Source organism: Apodemus sylvaticus, chromosome 10 (genome assembly GCF_947179515.1).
Source record: "Apodemus sylvaticus chromosome 10, mApoSyl1.1, whole genome shotgun sequence".
NCBI classification, from domain to species: domain Eukaryota; kingdom Metazoa; phylum Chordata; class Mammalia; order Rodentia; family Muridae; genus Apodemus; species Apodemus sylvaticus.
This window is the reverse complement of record NC_067481.1, coordinates 47331111-47348456: the sequence shown is the minus strand read 5'-3', so window position 1 is coordinate 47348456 and position 17346 is coordinate 47331111. Positions and strand designations below refer to the sequence as shown.

The 17346-nt window shown below is 48.7% G+C and overlaps 2 protein-coding genes across 5 annotated transcripts in view; one reads left to right on the top strand and one right to left on the bottom strand.

The window, feature by feature from the left end:
• The first annotated feature begins 2062 nt into the window (after positions 1-2062).
• Positions 2063-9704, top strand: Timm22 (translocase of inner mitochondrial membrane 22). Of its 2 annotated transcripts, none has more exons than XM_052197166.1 (4): positions 2063-2246; positions 5353-5549; positions 6543-6615; positions 8932-9704. In XM_052197166.1, exons 1-4 carry the CDS (start codon positions 2174-2176, stop codon positions 9006-9008), a joined length of 420 nt encoding a protein of 139 aa, XP_052053126.1. In that variant the 5' UTR covers positions 2063-2173; the 3' UTR covers positions 9009-9704. The 2 variants fall into 2 exon arrangements, with proteins under 2 accessions (XP_052053126.1, XP_052053125.1); XM_052197165.1 differs by having other exon boundaries at positions 2072-2545.
• A 1797-nt stretch (positions 9705-11501) lies between these two features.
• The window catches only part of Abr (ABR activator of RhoGEF and GTPase), a 195972-nt gene continuing 190127 nt past the window's right edge, over positions 11502-17346 (bottom strand). For all 3 annotated transcript variants that reach the window (XM_052197162.1, XM_052197163.1, XM_052197164.1), the window contains 3 exons: positions 16930-17035; positions 14426-14573; positions 11502-13913 (listed from right to left, as the gene is read on the bottom strand). In XM_052197162.1, coding sequence (XP_052053122.1) covers positions 13824-13913; positions 14426-14573; positions 16930-17035 — 344 coding nt within the window. In that variant the 3' untranslated portion in view covers positions 11502-13823. The remainder of the gene's footprint in view (positions 13914-14425; positions 14574-16929; positions 17036-17346) is intronic.

Genomic DNA, 17346 nt, shown 5'->3' with positions numbered 1-17346 from the left:
CACACCTTTGATCCCAGCACTCTGGAGGCAGGCAGATCTCTCCAAGTGGGGGTCAGTGTGGCCTAGATAGGCGTTCCAAACCAGCCAGAGCTACACGGTGAGACTCTGTCTCAAAAACAAACAAACAAACAAACAAAATATAAACAAACCCCTGAGAATGGTTGAGGGAGCTCAGTGGTTAAGAGCACTGAGTGCTCCTGCAGCGGAACTGAGTGCAGTTCCCAGCATTCCTATCGGTGGCTCACAGCCACTCCTAACTCCAGTTCTCATTGCCATTCTTCTGGCCTCCATGGGCACCTTTGCACATGCAGTACACACACACACACACACACACAGACACACACACACACACACACACACACACACACAATGTAGCCAGGTTGGCTTAAAGTCAGAGACTTGCCTGCCTTTGCCTCCCCAGTACTAGGACACTCCTCTCCCAAAGCAAAAATGATTCTGACACATCACTTCTGAGTCTAACTAAGAATATGGAAAGCACATCGTGAGGATGGGAATGGCCCAGAAAAAGCTGAACTTGGAGTGAAGCGTGGGTGTCTTCCTGGCAATTCACAGGCTTAGAGTTTGTGTCCTGCACAGCAAAGGATCTAAAGCAGAAGATGCATTTTGCTTGGGTGCTCAAAGATGTTTCTGTGGATGATTTGGAGAGTCAGGTAGGAGGCAAGAGATAAGTTAGCAGTCTAATGATGAGAAATGATGGGGGTAACACAACTTCCATGGCAGTGAGCATTAAAGCAAAGAGATGGGCTCAAAAGGCAGGTGTGTGTGTGTGTGTGTGTGTGACAAAACAAGACACGACAAGAGTGAGAGTGATTTACCTAGCCAGGAAACAGGAAGTGCAGGTATGGGGGCGGTGTGTGTGAAAGAAGTTCTAACTTCACCTGTAGCTCCTAGTTATCCTCTGCCGTTGGGGGACATTAATCAAAGTCCCTTAATTGCAAAGTCATCTGTCCAGGATCTGGAGAACTGGATCAGCAGTTGAGAGCACTGGCTGTTCTTCCAGAGTTCCTGAGTTCAATTCTCAAGCACCTACACGGTGGCTCACAACCATCTGTTAACTCCAGTCCCAGGAGATCTAATGCCACCTTCTGGCCTCTCGGGTACTACATGTACTTGGTGCACAGACATACATTCAGGTTAAGACTCTTTTGAATTAATTTAAAACAAATAAGATCTAAAAATAAAGTCGCTTGTCTAGTACCCACTGTGTACAACAATTCAGTCAGCTATGCAGTATTTGTTGGCGTGCACCTTCTACCAGCCATAGGGCTTTGACATTTTCCATTGTTACCGTAGCCATATGCAACTAGTACCCTATGCAATACTCTGTGCTCAGCTTGTTCTCTGTCCCCACTGTCTCTCTCTTTATTTAAAAGTTTATTTATTTATTATATGTAAGTACACTGTAGCTGTCTTTAGACACTCCCTAAGAGAGGGTCAGGTCTTGTTACATGTGGTTGCTTGGATTTGAACTCAGAACCTTCAGAAGAGCAGTCAGTGCTCTTAACCGCTAAGCCATCTCTAAAGTCCCATCTCTTATTTTTCTTAAGCATGGTGTCTCTGCGTAATCCTGGCTGCCCTGGAACTCACTCTGTAGACCAGGCTGGCCTCAAACTCAGATTTTGCTTACCTCTGCCTTCTGGGTGCTGGGATTTAAGGTGTGCTAAACCACCACTCAATTCATTTGTTGACCCCCTTCTTTATCTTTAAAGGCTTAATAACTATGTAATAAAATACCTTTTGAACACATTTATGCCATGTTTCAACATTTACTTACAAAACACATACATTCAATTATAGAATACCAACTAGCCTGTGGTTCTAACGACTGCGTGGCCTGGCAACAAAGCGGGCACGCGCGTCCCCTGCTGCGAGTTTAAAGAACTGCAGCCTAGCAGGAGCCCGCTCACTCTTCTGCCGCTTCGAAGAGCTTTCAAACGAAGTAGCCTGGCCTGTGAGCACGCACGGCTTTCTGGGAAATGTAGTTAGACATACGAGTTAGAACTACAAATCCCGGCACGCACCACAATGGAGTCCCTAGTTGAGGGGTGTTCTTGAGATACTGAGTCTTGTCAGTGCTTTTAAGCAATGCCTTACAAACTTGGCTCACTATTTAAAGAGGCTTTGAGGAAACATCATAGCTTCCTCGACGCTGATGCAGAGGCAGTTCTTGCTTCTACAGCTTCCTCACTGTGGCGAATCTGCTGTCGCGCTGGCTGGGTTTCTAAGTAAGCGTGTGGAATCGGCTGAGTGATATGCGACGTGAAAGGTACTAGAGCTGCTACGGTCATGGCGGCTTCCGCCCCCAAGGCTGGGGGTTCAGCTCCTGAGGCAATGGGTTCCGCCGAAGCTCCGTTGCAGTACAGTCTTCTTCTTCAGCACCTGGTGGGCGACAAGCGTCAGCCTCGGCTTCTGGAGCCTGGCAGCCTGGGCGGAATCCCGAGTCCTGTCAAGAGCGAGGAGCAGAAGATGATCGAGAGGGCAATGGAAAGTTGCGCCTTCAAGGCTGTGCTGGCTTGTGTAGGAGGTGAGTCGAGCCTCGTGGGACCCTTGGGAGACTGAGGGCTTGGAGAGCCTTAGGGTTCCTTGCTAAGACCACGCGCCTGGGAGGCGAGGAACCTGTAGGTCTTGACCTTAATTGCACCCGGACTGGCTCCTTGAACCCGGAGATGCCTCTCTTGACCCTGGGGTTAATATTCACAGTCAGGGTCTGCCGGTTCCTAAGTAGTTTCTTTCTTTCTTTCTTTCGTTCGTTCGTTCGTTCATTCATTCAATCAGTTGATATAATCTAACCGTCATGTTCCAGGCAGTGGGAATATGGATGAAAGCGACAGGAGCCCCGAAGGAGACTATTAGGACCCAGAGAGAAGAATGCTGCAGACACGTAGGGAGTTGCAAATGCGAAGGTCTTCAAGGCAGAAGTTAGGAGCTTGGAAATTATTGCTGGGTGGTAGTGGCCCAGGCTTTTAGCCCAGCACCAGGGGTGGAGTGGGGGGCGTGGGGAGACAGAGACAGACAGATCTACATAGAGACACCTTGCCTCAAAATAAAACAAAAACAATGAAGGCCAGTGTGATTAGACATTTGGGCGGGGCTGGCACAACCCCCAGCACACATACACACACACACACATATTAACCTTTTGAGGATTTGAGAATGTACAGTATACTTATAATGTGCAGGTGACAGGGTAAGTATAATCGTGGATGAATTTAAATTTCATTAAGAATGAAAAACATTTTAAAAATTCTAATAGCAGGACAGGGTTTGTCTGTGTAGCATCGGCTGTCCTGGAACTCACTATGTAGACCAGGCTGGCCTCGAATTCAGAAATCCATCTGCCTCTGCCTCCCAAGTGCTGGGATTACAGGTGTGTGTCACCACTGCCCGGCTAGGAGTTTAAATCTTAAAAAGCAGGGATGAAGAGGCAGTCAGATATGAGAGTCCCAGGTCAGCCTAGTCTATATAGTGAATTCCAGGACAGCAGGGCTACATAATAGAGACACTCACTCAAAAATCAAACAAGCAAGCAAAAAAACCTCAAACAACCAAACCAAACAACTTAAAACAAAATGTAGTAGAAAGAAGCGATAGGGTTTTGGAGCTAGAGTGATTGGAGAACAAGATATTCTAGGAGAGGAGGTATTGAGCTTCTTTGAGCTTACATTGATCTTGAGGAGACAGCCTGCAGAAATGGCTGGGGAGAAAGCTCAGTTGGTAAAGTGCTTGTCATGCAAACATGAAGGTCTGAGTTCCGTACCCTGCATCCTTGTAAAACAATCAGGTATGGCTGGGTGAAGTGGCCAGCATCTCTAAGCCCAGCACTCGAGAGGAAGAGGCAGGCGAATGTATCTCTGATTTTGAGGCCTGCCTGGTCTGCATATCGAGTTCCAGGACAGCCAGGGCAGTTATATAGAGAGACCCTGTACTGGTTGGTTTTGTGTGTCAACTTGACACAGGCTGGAGTTATCACAGAAAAAGGAGCTTCAGTTGGGAAGTGCTTCCATGAAATCCAGCTGTGGGGCATTTTCTCAATTAATGATCAAGGGTGGAGGGCCCTTTGTGGGGGGTGCCATCCCTGGGGTGGTTGTCTTAGGTTCTATAAGAGCAGGCTGAGCAAGCCAGAGGAAGCAAGCTAGTAAGTAACATCCCCCCATGGCCTCTGCTTCCTGACCTGCTTGAGTTCCACTCCTGACTTCTTTGGTGACGAACAGCAACGTGGAGGTGTAAGCTGAATAAACCCTTTCTTCCCCAACTTCTTTCCTGGTCATGTTTGTACAGGAATAGAAACCCTGACTAAGCTGGGCAGTAGTGGTGCACACTTTTAATGCCAGCACTTGGGAGGCAGAGGCAGGCGGATTTCTGAGTTCGAGGCCAGCCAGCCTGGTCTACAGAGTGAGTTCCAGGACAGCCAGGGCTACACAGAGAAACCCTGTCTTGAAGGGAAAGAAGAAAGAAAGAAAGAAAGAAAGAAAGAAAGAAAGAAAGAAAGAAAGAAAGAAAGAAAGAAAGAAAGAAAGAAAGAAAGAAAGAAAGAAAGAGAAGAAAGAAAGAAAGAAAGAAAGAAAGAAAGAAAGAAAGAGAGAAAGAGAGAAAGAACGAGAGAAAGAACGAGAGAAAGAGAGAGAAACCCTGACTAAGACAGACCCTGTCTTGAAAAAAACCAAAAACAAACAAACAACAACAAAAAGAAATTGGTGGATAATTCCCAAGGAACGGCATACCATGATTGACCTCTGGCCTACACCCACATACACACAAAGAATTGTGCAAGGCTCAGACAAATCACTTGTTGACAGTAAAGTAAGATTCCACATTTAAGTCATGTGACCTTGGAGACAGTTACTTAAGCTCTCCGAGGTTTGGAGAGTCCAGCTGAATGGCAGTTGCACACACCTTTAATCCTAGCACTAGGAAGGCAAAGGCAGAGAGAGGTGTCTCTTGATGGAGCTAGCCTGTTCTACAATAGCAAGTTCCAGGCCAGCCAGTCTTAGATAGTGAGGCCCTGTCTCAGTCAAAAAAGCCAGAAAGGAGAGAAAATAACATCTACCTCGCAAGTTATTGTGAAAAATACGAGTATTCCGGAACATGTGGTGCATGATACTTACTGAGAGAATGTTGTCACGGTCAAGGGATGACACACGTTGGTAACTGAAAGCAGAAAAATAGAGGAGGAGGAAATCCCAGAGGAGCTGGGGGATCGATTCTGACTGTGCACTGTGGGGGAAGCAGGATCAGGATTGAGACCCAGACACCAGAAAGGCCATCTTCAGTTATCCCAAAATGGTAGTCCAGAGAATGTTCAAAAGAACTTTTATCTCTGCTTGCCTCTAGGGTTTGTCTTGGGAGGCGCGTTTGGCATCTTTACTGCTGGCATTGATACCAACGTAGGCTTTGACCCCAAGGACCCTTACCGGACACCAACTGCAAAAGAAGTCCTGAAAGACATGGGACAGAGAGGAATGTCCTATGCCAAAAATTTTGCCATTGTGGGCGCCATGTTTTCCTGTACTGAGTGTCTAGTAGAATCTGTAAGTGCCTCTTGCTTTTTACCAAAGCCCTTTCTGTTGTCGTTGCCTGTTGTGTGCCTGGGCCATGAGGATGCCAGAGGAAGGTATCCAGTCTCTTGGGACTGGAGTTACAGGCAGCCAGCTGTTAGCTGCCATGTAAGTCTAGAGAATTGAGCCAGGGTCTTTCTGGAAGAGAAGCCAGTGCTCTTAACTACCAAGCCATCTCTCCAACGACACACCCTCCTTTTTTGAGACAGGTTAACCCTGGATGGCCTGGAACTCGCTATATATACCAGGTAGGCCTAGAACTCACAGAGATCGTTCTGTCTCTGCCTCCTGAGTACAGGGATTAAAGGCACGTGCCACCACACCCATCCCATGGCACAACTTTTAAAAGAGCAGTGTTCTCAGAGTTCCTTCAGAATGCAGGTGAGAAATGTCAAGCCTCAGAGTCTGTGTTTGCAGCTTCAGCACTCAGGCACTGAAGTGGAGGATCATGAGATCTGGGCCAGGCTGGGCTAGATAGGAAGACTTTCCCTTAACACACACATTTAAAAATGTCAAATTTTAGTATTGTTCATCTAAAAAATAGTTCCTAATGTGAGCTTTTTACATATTTGTAATTTAGGTTTTGCACTTTTAAAAAAATCTGTAGTCAACTGTTTTTCATTTTATTTCTAATTTATTTGGTACTGGGGATCGAACTTGGGGCTTTATGCATAGTAGGCAGGTGCTCAACCACTGGACCACATCCCCAATTCAGGTAGTTATAATTAGTGATTTAAAATTATACTGGAGAACATACGAAATTTCACTTCCCAAGTGCTAAACTTGACTCCAGCTCTCTGGTGTCCCCTGCAGGAACCATGTATAAGCCATGTATTTTAGGAACGGCACTTTTGAAATCAAGGTTTGAGTGGGACTCAAGTGGGCAGCTGGGAGCGCTGTGTTTTCTTCTTCAGTCGCCTGGCTTGGCTCCGTTCCCTGGCTCTAAACAGCATTTCTCCACCACAGTACCGGGGAAAGTCGGACTGGAAGAACAGCGTCATCAGCGGCTGCATCACTGGCGGAGCCATCGGCTTCAGAGGTTAGTAAACAGCTCTCGAGTGGTTTTCTTCTGTGGTCTGGGACAATGTGGTGATGCTGACATTTCCCAACATGATTGTTCTTGGGATGCTTGGTATTCTTCCCTCTGACAACACGTCCTGGCTGCTGCGGCGTAGACGCGGTTCTGGAAACTTGCTGCTATCTCTATCCATGCTAGGCTTCCTCGGCCTCACCCTTAGCCTCTGAAGATTTTGGATCACATAAAATCTTTTTTTCTTTTTTTTAAAGAAAACTTTATTTTGTATGGGTGTTTTGCCTGTATGTATGTCTGTGCCTCGCATGTGTACCTGGTACCAGAGGAGGGCATCAGGTCCCTTGGACTGGAACTGCAAACATAACTGACTGGAACTGTAAGCCATATGGCTGGTGGGAACCAAGCCTGGGTCCTCAGAGAGGAACAAGTGCCCTTTAACTGCTGAGCCATCACTCCAGCCTCCACATAAATCTTTGCTGCCGTGTGGAATAGAGTCAAGTGCATTTGGCCAGGTGCTCATAGCATCTTCAGATCGGACAACTCCAAGTGTCTCCTGCTGCGTCCGGAGCCCCCTCGGATGGGGAAATTACCCATACTTAAGCACAGAGCCAGCTCTTTCCTAGAAAGAAGAGCTTCTATACCGAATGTGTGAGATGACGGTCACGGTGAGCACTGTGCTGGCGTGCGGGATAGTGCCGAGGCCTGCCTGAGCCACTCAGCCCCGAGCAGTTTATCTGTCTATGCTTTCAGACGGCCGACATTCGTTTCATAGCATTTCAAGTGTCTGAGCGTCTTTCTGAACTTTATACAGTTGTTGGGGTTCTGTCTTATAGTTCTGCAGACGGGACCCAGGCCCATGTAAACACTAAGCATGAGCTCTAATACTGAGCTACAGCCCCAGCCTGGTTTTAATTTTGTATGTGAATTTTAATAGCTGTGTCTTTCTGTCAATGGAGACTCTTAGATTCCTATTAATTGAAACCTGAGTACACACTGGACTTGGTGGCACATACATGTAAGCCCAGTGCTCAGGAGGAGTAAAGAGACCTTGTCTCAAAAAGTCAGTGCAGCAGGTTGGAGAGCTGCTTCAGCTCAGAGGTTAAGAGCAGGTACTATTCTTGCAGAGTTAGTTCCCAGAACCCCTCACAGCTACCTGTAACTGCAGCTCTAGGGACCTAATACCCTTTTCTGACCTCCTCAGGCACCCATGTACACACATACACATAAAAAAATGGGCAGCGGTGGTGCATGCCTTTGCTCCCACACTTGGGAGGCAGAGGCAAGCAGATCTCTGTGAGTTTTGAGGCCAGTATGGTCTACAGAGCGAGTTCCAGGACAACCACGGCTACAGAGAGAAACCCTGTCTCAAATAACAACAACAACAACAACAACAAAAAAAAACCCCAAAAAAAAAATTAAAAAAGGAGGTCAGGACAGAAGAAAACTAAGCGCCGACATCCTAGAAATGTTAGGTTATCAGCTAGAAACAACCCATCCCCCACCCGTCCCTGTTCAAGTGTGTGGGGCACTGGCCTCAAGCGCTCGAAGGCTCCTAGAAGCAGTGTGTATTGTCGGGCCACTCCCCATCACTCACAGCTTGACCTACCCAGAGCAAAGCCTCTCATCTTCTGAGAGCCAGTGATCTGGTGTCATTAAAGCGCACTAGCTCCTCACAGCCATGTTTGGTTGGCAGAGAGGCTTCCCTTTTGCTCTTCTATAGTGTAGCTTTGTCAGGGCTGTGAGCTCAGCTCCCCCAGGATCCCTTTGATCACCTTCCCAGGAATTTATTCCATAAACAGATCAGGGTATAAGCCATATGCTTTCATTTGAGTCCAAGGATTGCTTCCCTTAACCACTTTCCTGACTGAAGGGCTAGTTCCATATGACTGGAAACAGTAACTATTTGGAATGAGAAAAGCTAAGCAAATGTATAGTTAGATGAGCACACTGGTTTGGGTGGGATATGTGGCTTCATTAAGACTTTTTTTATGATTTATTTTTATGTGCAGTAGTGTTTTGTCTGCATGTATATCTGTGTGAGGGTGCCAGATGTGGAATTACATTACAGAATTGGACCTACAGACAGTTGTGAAATGCCACATGGGTGCTGGGTATTGAATCCAGGTCCTTGGGAGGAGTAGCCAGCGCTCTTAACTGCTTCAACCACCTCTCCAGAATCTTCATTGAAATCTAAACGGGACATTATGTAGTTTGGATGATTTTGTGCTTAAATTGGTTTCTTTGCATCTGTGGTACAAACTTCAGGTACAGTCCCGACCCAGCACCCACTGTAGTGTAACGCTGCTTGTGTTTGCTCTGCAGCTGGAGTCAAGGCCGGGGCCATAGGTTGTGGAGGTTTTGCTGCTTTCTCTGCTGCAATTGATTATTACCTACGGTGAAAGAAACAGCCTGCAAGGGAGGAGAGCGGCCACCTTCAGAACTGTTCTTCGGTGCAGTTTCCACACACTTGCCATTGCTCCAGGGGTGAAGCCACTTCTTTCCTCTGCAGTTGGAAATGTGAAGGACCCACCTCGCTGCTCTCTCTCCAGCCACTGGAGCATCCATACTTTTCTACTTCTGAATTCAGGCTTTTCAGGAAGATGGTATGGCAGATGTCTCTTTGAGGTAAACAGATGAGGAGGCAGTGTGTGCACTATTAAAGCAGTAAGCTTGAACCAGGCTCAGTTCCGACCTTGCTCAGCCCTCCAGCTGTGAACAGGGAGGTGGCAGTGTTTGCCCATTGCCAGGAAGCTCTTCTTCCTTCAAACTGTGCAAACATCCACTGTGAGCTCCAGGGCAGGGCAAAGTAAACTTACGCCCGTTGAGGCAACTATGTCATTTCAGTTAGTATCTTTGTTGTCCTTGTTAAACCTATGTATATGGGGGCTGTGAGACGGCTCAGTGGTTAACAGCACTGGTTGCTATACCAGAGGTCCCAGGTTGCTTCCCAGCACCTACATTGTGGCTTACAACCATCTGTAACTCTAGTTCCAGAGATCTAAAGTCCTCTTCTGACCTTTGAGGGCACCAAACACCTGAGTGGAACACAAGACATATACACATAAGCAAAAATACCCAATTTTTTTTTTTTTTTAGCATACGTACTGTTATAAGGAGCTAGTGTTTCAGATTTCACACCTCTGACAAAAGATGCCAGCTGGCCCAAAGATGACAAGTACAATGGAAAGATTAGGAAACCTCTAAGGAACGCTGGGAGTGTTGCTCTTAGCGTCTATGGAAACTATATATTAGTTACCACAGCCATTCCATCAGCCAGGAAGTCTAGCCATGTTCCTGGATGCATCGCAACACACTGGTAACTCCTCTGCCTCCTCAAAGGCATTGGTTACCTGATGGCCATGCCTGCAGCTTACTGACCCCTTGGTCTCGGGCCCCAGCCCAGTTGAGAGGTCCGTGTTTTGCTGTGGTCATCCTGCCAGCCGAGTCATCCTGTAGCTCCTGGCCCAGGTCACCACTACCCGTGTTCTCTATTGAGCTTTTCTTTGACTTTTAGTGGTTTGTTTTTTGTTGCTGTTGTTGTTCAACAGTTCAGCATAATTATACCAGGGCAGAAAATGAGCCTTTTATGTTTGGGCTGTGCCACTGAACTGTTTACTGCAGTGTGTGGGTGAAGGTGGAGCTAATGGGCTCCGTCCCTACCTCCTTCTGCTGTGCAGGAGGCTCAGCCAGGGCCTGCAGCTGGCTGCCTTCAGCTAGCATGCAGTCTTCCCCTGCCGTGTAGTAACCCTTCACCTTCACTTTGCTTTCTTCTTCATCTCCACTCAAGCAGAACTCAAAGGCTCAACTTCAACATGGTCACCTCGGTGTGTATCTGTATGTGAATGATGATACAGATTCAGAATAACACCTTTTGCTGTCTTCTTAGAACGGGTGAGTTGGTGCACAGGGCTTGTGCTCTTTGCTGAAGCCTTTTCATTCGTTTGCAAAGGAAAGAATCCAATGTTCTATGCATGCTTGGGCAAGCACTCAATTAGTCAGTCTCCCTGCTTCTAATCTGCGGTGAATTCTGTATGATGCCTGGCCTATTTCATAAGCACAAGGCTTCAGTGGAGCCTACTCCAGAGCTCTGGAAACAAGCTTAGGGCTGTTTCCTGACTTGTCTATAAAGCCTTCACCTAGAACACCGATGCAAGGATGGGCTCTACCTGGTACCTGTCAAAGTGCTCAGGTGCCTGAGGTCTTTTACCAGCTGCTTTCACATGAGCCCCAGTACAAGAAATGTTACCATCAGAACTACCTTGGCAAAGAGGAGCCTCAGCTGTCAGTAGCCATCAGTTGAACAAGCCAAGCCTTGTCCACGTGCACCATTCAATCAAGAGGAGATGAATAGCTTCCTGTTTTAGATGGCTGGGGGTCAGTATGAGCTCATAAACCAAACAGCACTTTGCAGACACATCTGTTCCCGATCTCTAGAATAAACAGTGTCCAATGGCTTCAGCTGGTCTAAGTCCCACACAGACTCTATTGGATCTTCTAAAGGAGTGTGGGCTCTTGGTAGGGGCGGCGCATGTCTCTGACAAGCAACTTCAACAGAAGGCTGCTATAAGAGACATGCTAATTTTGAGGAAAACATAGGTAGTGGAAGGCCAGTGACAGCTACCTCTGTCATCTCTCCCAGGTACACTGATGACAAGGCCCATAGTGAGTGCCCCATGAAGTGAACGACTGCAGCAATGACTTAGAAATGGCACAGAGAGAAGGCAGCTTTCTCCCTCAACTGCTGCAGTCCCCAAAAGTCAGAAGGGAGGTGCAAGGTTATACAGATAAACAGGTTCCTGGAAACACATCTGGGTGCAGCTGGAAGGATTTAAATATTTAGATTGGTGGTCTCTCCTGGACTACTGAGAACACAAACAACCACACCATGGGGCTGAGTTTTGTGCAAATGTTGAGGCTTTGCAATTTTTTTTTATTAACATTTCCCTCTCACATGGTTTACATCAATTTATAATAATCTACATAAGTTTAAACAGAACAGAGACAAAAAAAATATATCCATACCAACTTATTGGGAGTCCCATTCTACCTCGTCAGCAAAAGCTGGCAGCCCTCAGTCGTTACCCAAGCAAGCACAGGCATACCTGGATTCCGGGACCATGTCTCCTGGTGCCCTGCTGGCAGTGAGGGGGTTCTGGGCGTGGCCCCTGTCTCAGGAGAACCACCAGATACTTCCTTGGTGCACCTCAGTTCAGGTCTGGTACCTGACTCCGTCCACTTTGGGTGGAATTTATAAATAGTAGGAACTTTAATAGTTCTCAGCTCCTCCAGCTTCCCTGCTGTTGTACTGCCTAAGCAAGCTGGGGCTGCAGTGGCCAATGCCGAGCAGCCTACACCCCGTCCTAAAGAGGCAGGAGGCACTGTCTTGAGCTGCAGCCAGTTGCAGTCAAGCTTTGATAATGTGTTACTGTCAATCCTTTGGAAGCAAGAACGCCACATACCAGCACCTGAGCGCCAAGAGGTGGCAGATGTGATCTTTACACGCACAGCATTTTCTTTCACCTGTTTGAGACAGCAAGGCTCCTTGTTAAACCACTTGTAGGCAGCTGGGAAGCTGGCATTCCGACCTCCTGCATAAACTGTACCGTTCTGTCAAAGGAATAGGTATGAACAGGACCACAAGAGCCCTACCTAACCTCACCTAGCAAACAACAGCTTGGCGGCCAGCAAACCCTTGTTTAGACTTAGCCCTGAGCACGCACCATGAGAGCTGGTCTCCCCGATCCTGAGGGCCAAGAATGAACTCTGCCATATAGAAGATAAAGGAAGCTGTGTGGCAGCTGGGCCCCTGTGACAGGAGCACCTTTCTTTTCCTGCTAATTGCCACAGGCTGGTAGCTCCTATTCAGACTGGAAACAGTGCTTTGGGAGGAAAACTCCTTGTTTAGTACCAAGCAATAGGTCACAGAGCTGGGAATGACACCTGCTGAACTCATTCGCAAGAGAGGCAGTCTACCCCACAACTTCTTGTATACTTGGGATTACTGAACTTAGAAGCCAGGGTAGAAGCATCCCAACTGGGTTCTACCTGCTGTTCCTAGGCTCTGGAGCACGCATGGCAATGTGGCTGCCCCGTGGCAGTGCTTGGCTGTTGAGTGGAAAATCTAAGGCAAAAGTGCCACGAGGTATGTGTGGTTCCAGGTTCCAGGACAGAGTTCACCTGAACACCTGATTCAACCACAGATGCCGCCCTCCAGGAGCCTTGCGCTCCGCTAGCCTCTGCAAGTCCTTACAGTGGAGACTGACTGCTCTTCACCTGCCACCGCTGGCCGCTCCACTCATCTTGTTCCTTCACAGCCCGGGTGCCCACCACACCCTTAAGGTGCAATCCTGACCTCTCTTGATGGCAGGACACTTGTGGGTCATCACACTCAAAGAAAACAGAACACTAGGGGGAAAGGAACAGAAAATTCAGCAATAGAAGAAACAGCTGAAGATGCCGTACTGGTAGGCAGGAGATAGAACAGACAAACCCCAGAAATGGCAATTCTCAAATAGAACATTCCAGAAATGAGCTCTCCAGCTCTGTGCTGAGGATTAGTGTGTCTGTCTCCTTGTTCAACATTTGCACAGACAGCAAGGGAAGCAGGTGTGCTTCCACATGTGGGGAGCAAGGAGGCCACGGGCAGCACGCCCCACTTCAGACAGGCTAGCATTGCCCAGGGCCCCTGCAGAACTTTGCGGTGATGGAGCAAGAGCCCATGCTGCACATGCATGCAGCAGACTGGGAGGTGGAGATGGCAGATACTGCAGGGATGCTGCAATCTGGGAGCAGGGCCAGGAGAGGAGAAGCTGGCAGCAGTTACACAGCGCAAAGTAAAAGTCCTTGGACCGGACTCAGGCAGAAAGTGAGTGTCGGGAGAAATGATAGAACAAAGCAAGCTGTCTGTGCCCACACCAGCTCGGTCACCACCTTTTCAGCAATGACAAATACACATAAAACAATTCCTGGACAGTACAGAGCATCAGACACTCAGGTACGGAAGATAGGAGCTGGGGTGTGGTGAGGAGGCGGGGGCTGGTCAGCTGGCTTTGTACAAGGTGGCACAAAAGATGCACATGTTCCAGTTCTTGGAAGGTGGCTTCCCTTGGACTCTGGAGTGCTAGGCTGGGGAGTTTCTGTTGCAGTCTTTCAAGTCTTTGTTGGGCCCCGGCTGGAGGGCTGGTTCTGGCCGCCCCCACAGCTGCCCACCCCAGCTACACGTCTGTGGAGAAGTACAGTGTGTTCCGCTTCAGTTCTGCGAAGGAAATGGGGGGGTGCTGCAGGTAGTAGAGTAGGACCTGGACCTGTGAGGAGACAGGGAGACTGAGGTTAGGGTCCTCGTGGTCCACACCCTTCTCACCTGCTAGGCTGAAAAGAAATGATTGCTGGGCTGCAACCCAGAGTTACCCATGTCACTCCCCAGGCCCCTCTGCTCAGCTACAGCACTAGAGGTGCTGCGGGGTCAGGGGTTAGGGAGCCACTTCCTTGTCTAAGTCAAGGGCTTTCAGCATGGGCCTGAGGTGAGTGTTGAAGGTGAGACTCTTGACCCTGAAAGCAACCCCAGGACTTTCACACATGAGGTCAATCTCCAGCCCTCAATTTTCTGCCTCCGAGACTGATGCACTCAGGAAAGCAGCTAGCCCCTGGAACAGACATTCTTTAACCCTGTGTAGACTTACACATTCTTGTCTTGCATTGAGCAGGACAAATGCTCTGCAGCCAAGTGCTTGGGTGTCCTATATACCACTAACTTAGCTGCCTAGGAGGGAAGGGGGGCCTCTGAACTGTCCAAAGGCCTACATGGTGCTGGTAGTACCTGGGCCATGACATCATGGGACCAGATGTCTGCAGCTGATGTGAGATGTGCTTTGCTCTCCACTTCTGAGGGTCTCAGTAACGTGGGGCCAAACACCGTGGCAAGGTTGTGAAGTGACATCTTGTTGATGGGCTCCTTCTCGGCAACCCTGACAGAAAGGAAGGAGAACAGAGTCACTCCTCAGCAGCCCCAAGATGGCAGGAAACTAAAGGTACTTGTAGAATCTCCCTCGGGGACATCAAAGTGGCAGACACCTAGCTTCCCTTCCAGTAGGTGGGGAAGACATTAGGCTAAGGGACTGAGGTCCCAGCTGCATCAGGGTAAATTGCTGTAATATACCCCTAGCTCCTAAGCCATGTGTCAAGCTGATGGAAAACTGCTAAGCCTAAGGACTAACAACTACCAATGGCATCCCTCTTGACATAGATAGAAACCTTACAATCACATGGAGACGACTACAGCTCTAAGAACGTCTCCTGTAATACTGTGTGTTGTTGGTTATTTTGAGGTATCATTATCATCCCTTCTGTAGAGGTGAGGAAACCAAGTAAGAGAGGTTTAGTGACTTCCTCTCAGTCACACAGCTAATAGGTTTCTGGTTTCTAAGCAATGAGCAATCTCCTCAAGAGCCACTCTTTTTTCTGTTTTTTCTCCAGAGCCCAATAGTAGTGCAGTTATGGGAAGTCAGTAGTGGAGAGGGCAGAGCGGGGAGGACCTGCTGCCCAGAGGCAGCTGCTAGCTGAGCCCACAGTTACGCAGGCGGTGTTGTAGCAGGAGCGGTCTAAACCACAGGCAAGTCTGGAGGCTGAATTCCCCATTGTCTCTGAAGGGCCTGCTCATGGGCCTGCTCTCTTTCCAGATCTCCCCTTCTATTATGTAATAGACTAGGTTGATATGTCCCCAGTGACAGTGGGAACTGCCATCTGTGGCTACTGTTGAGGAAGGCTCAGTATCGCCAAGCACACCCAGAGATTCTGGACCTCCCCCAACTCCATACTAGGGAATGTTTCTGGAGCCTCCATACACACAAACCCTGGATAGGGCCTCTCATCCTATTCTCCAATATGACTCCCACCCTCTGGGCAGGAGTCACAAATGTGCCTGCTGACTGCTTTGGAAACAGGCAAACATAGTGCCAGCAGACAGCTGTGCAGCTGGCTAGCCCCTATGCGCGTGCGCGCGCGCACACACACACACACACACACACACACACACACACACACAGAGAGAGAGAGAGAGAGAGAGAGAGAGAGAGAGAGAGAGAGAGAGAACCCAGATGTGGGCCCAGTTCCGAGAATGGAAAACCTAATGAATTTTCCCTTCCCATTCCTTCTCAGTGTGTCCTCTCACAATGTTCACCAAACTAGTTGGAAACTGGTTGGGACTTCTGGTTGGGACTTCAGTCCTGGCCAAACCAGAGGGAGGGACATTGTCTCATGATGGGAAAAACAAGGCACCAGTGCCAGCTATGACGAGGTCCCCACTGGCCCTCCAGAGCCTGGCCTCCTGAACCACAGCCAGCACCCAGTTGAGGGATGAGCTCAGGGGCGCTGGTCCAAGGTAGCAAGTGGATTTAAGGAACACCAAGTGACCTCCTTCCAACTGGTATCTGTCATTAGTGCTGGGCTAAAACATGAGTGGTGAGGACAGGCTGGTGCTAAGTTCAGCTGTTTGCCCTGACCACAGAAGGGTAAGGGAAGGTGAGAAGGGTCTAGTTTAGGACTCGGAAGATGTGGGTATTAAATACAATCTTACTGCGAGGCCAAGTAAGTCCCTGCTGGGCTTAGGGTCTCAGTTTTCCTGTTTCATAATGTATGGGTCAAGACCAGTAGGCTTCAAATTCTTAACTGACTCATAATGAACACATCCCAGGACACACCGACAGGTAATGAAATAAAGCAATCTTTTTGCCTGGAGCACACCCTTCTGCTGCCCTTTCTATTTCACTTTAAACATGTTACACTGGGCTAGCGTGATGGCTCAGTGGCTAAAGGTCCTTGCTGCCAATTCTGACCCCCTGAGTCCAGCCCTCAGAAGCTACACAACAGAGTCAACTTCTATAAGATGTCCTCCAATCTCCATATGCAAACCACGCATACGTGCAGACATGCACACAATAAATAAGTATAAACAAAACAAAAAGCTACACTAACTGGCTGCTTTTGGGACCCACAGATTAAGCCCACCTGAGGTCCTTAGGTTCACCCGACCATTCTACAAGGGTCTCCTTATGTTTCCCAAGCTAGTTGTTGATTGCTCAAGCAATCCCCCTGCTTCGGCATCCTGAGCACAGGCATGTGCTCTGGTACCATGGCCAATTATTTCATGCTGCAATTAGAAGCCAGTTTCCCAACAACAAAATGTGAGCTCAGGAGGGGGAGAAACAACCACTCAGGCTGCTGTGGGTGACCTAGCACAGGCCAGTACCCAGGAGGCAGAGCTGAGACAATGGGTCTGTGGGGACAGGCGTCTGCTCTGGGCTGGGTCCTGCCTCTCCTCCTTACCTTTTCAAGTGTTCCAGCAGGAAGAGGAAGGTGATGAGGTTGGGGTCGGGCAGGGAGCGGAGTAGGTGCATCATGCAGTTCTCCTTGGCAGCAGGGTCTGACAGGGCTGCAGGAGGAGAAAGGGCTAGGGCAGGGCCTGCCTGGAAGGCCAGAAGCCTGGACCACAGAGGGAGGGCCTGACCTGTGTGTGGCCTGTCAACAGCGGGTTCCCCTAGGATGTCCACCATGACAACATGTCTAGAAGGTAGGCTGAGGGAGCAGTGTCTTCCTTCCCTTCTTGCTGGCCATTACCCGAGTCCACCCAACCCAGACTCTATGCTAGCTTAATGCACTAGTCGCACATTATTACTGGGGGTGGGGATGGTTTCTGTCAAGCAGCTCTGAAGCTGGTGCCTAGACGGAACAGCCTCTCCTAGG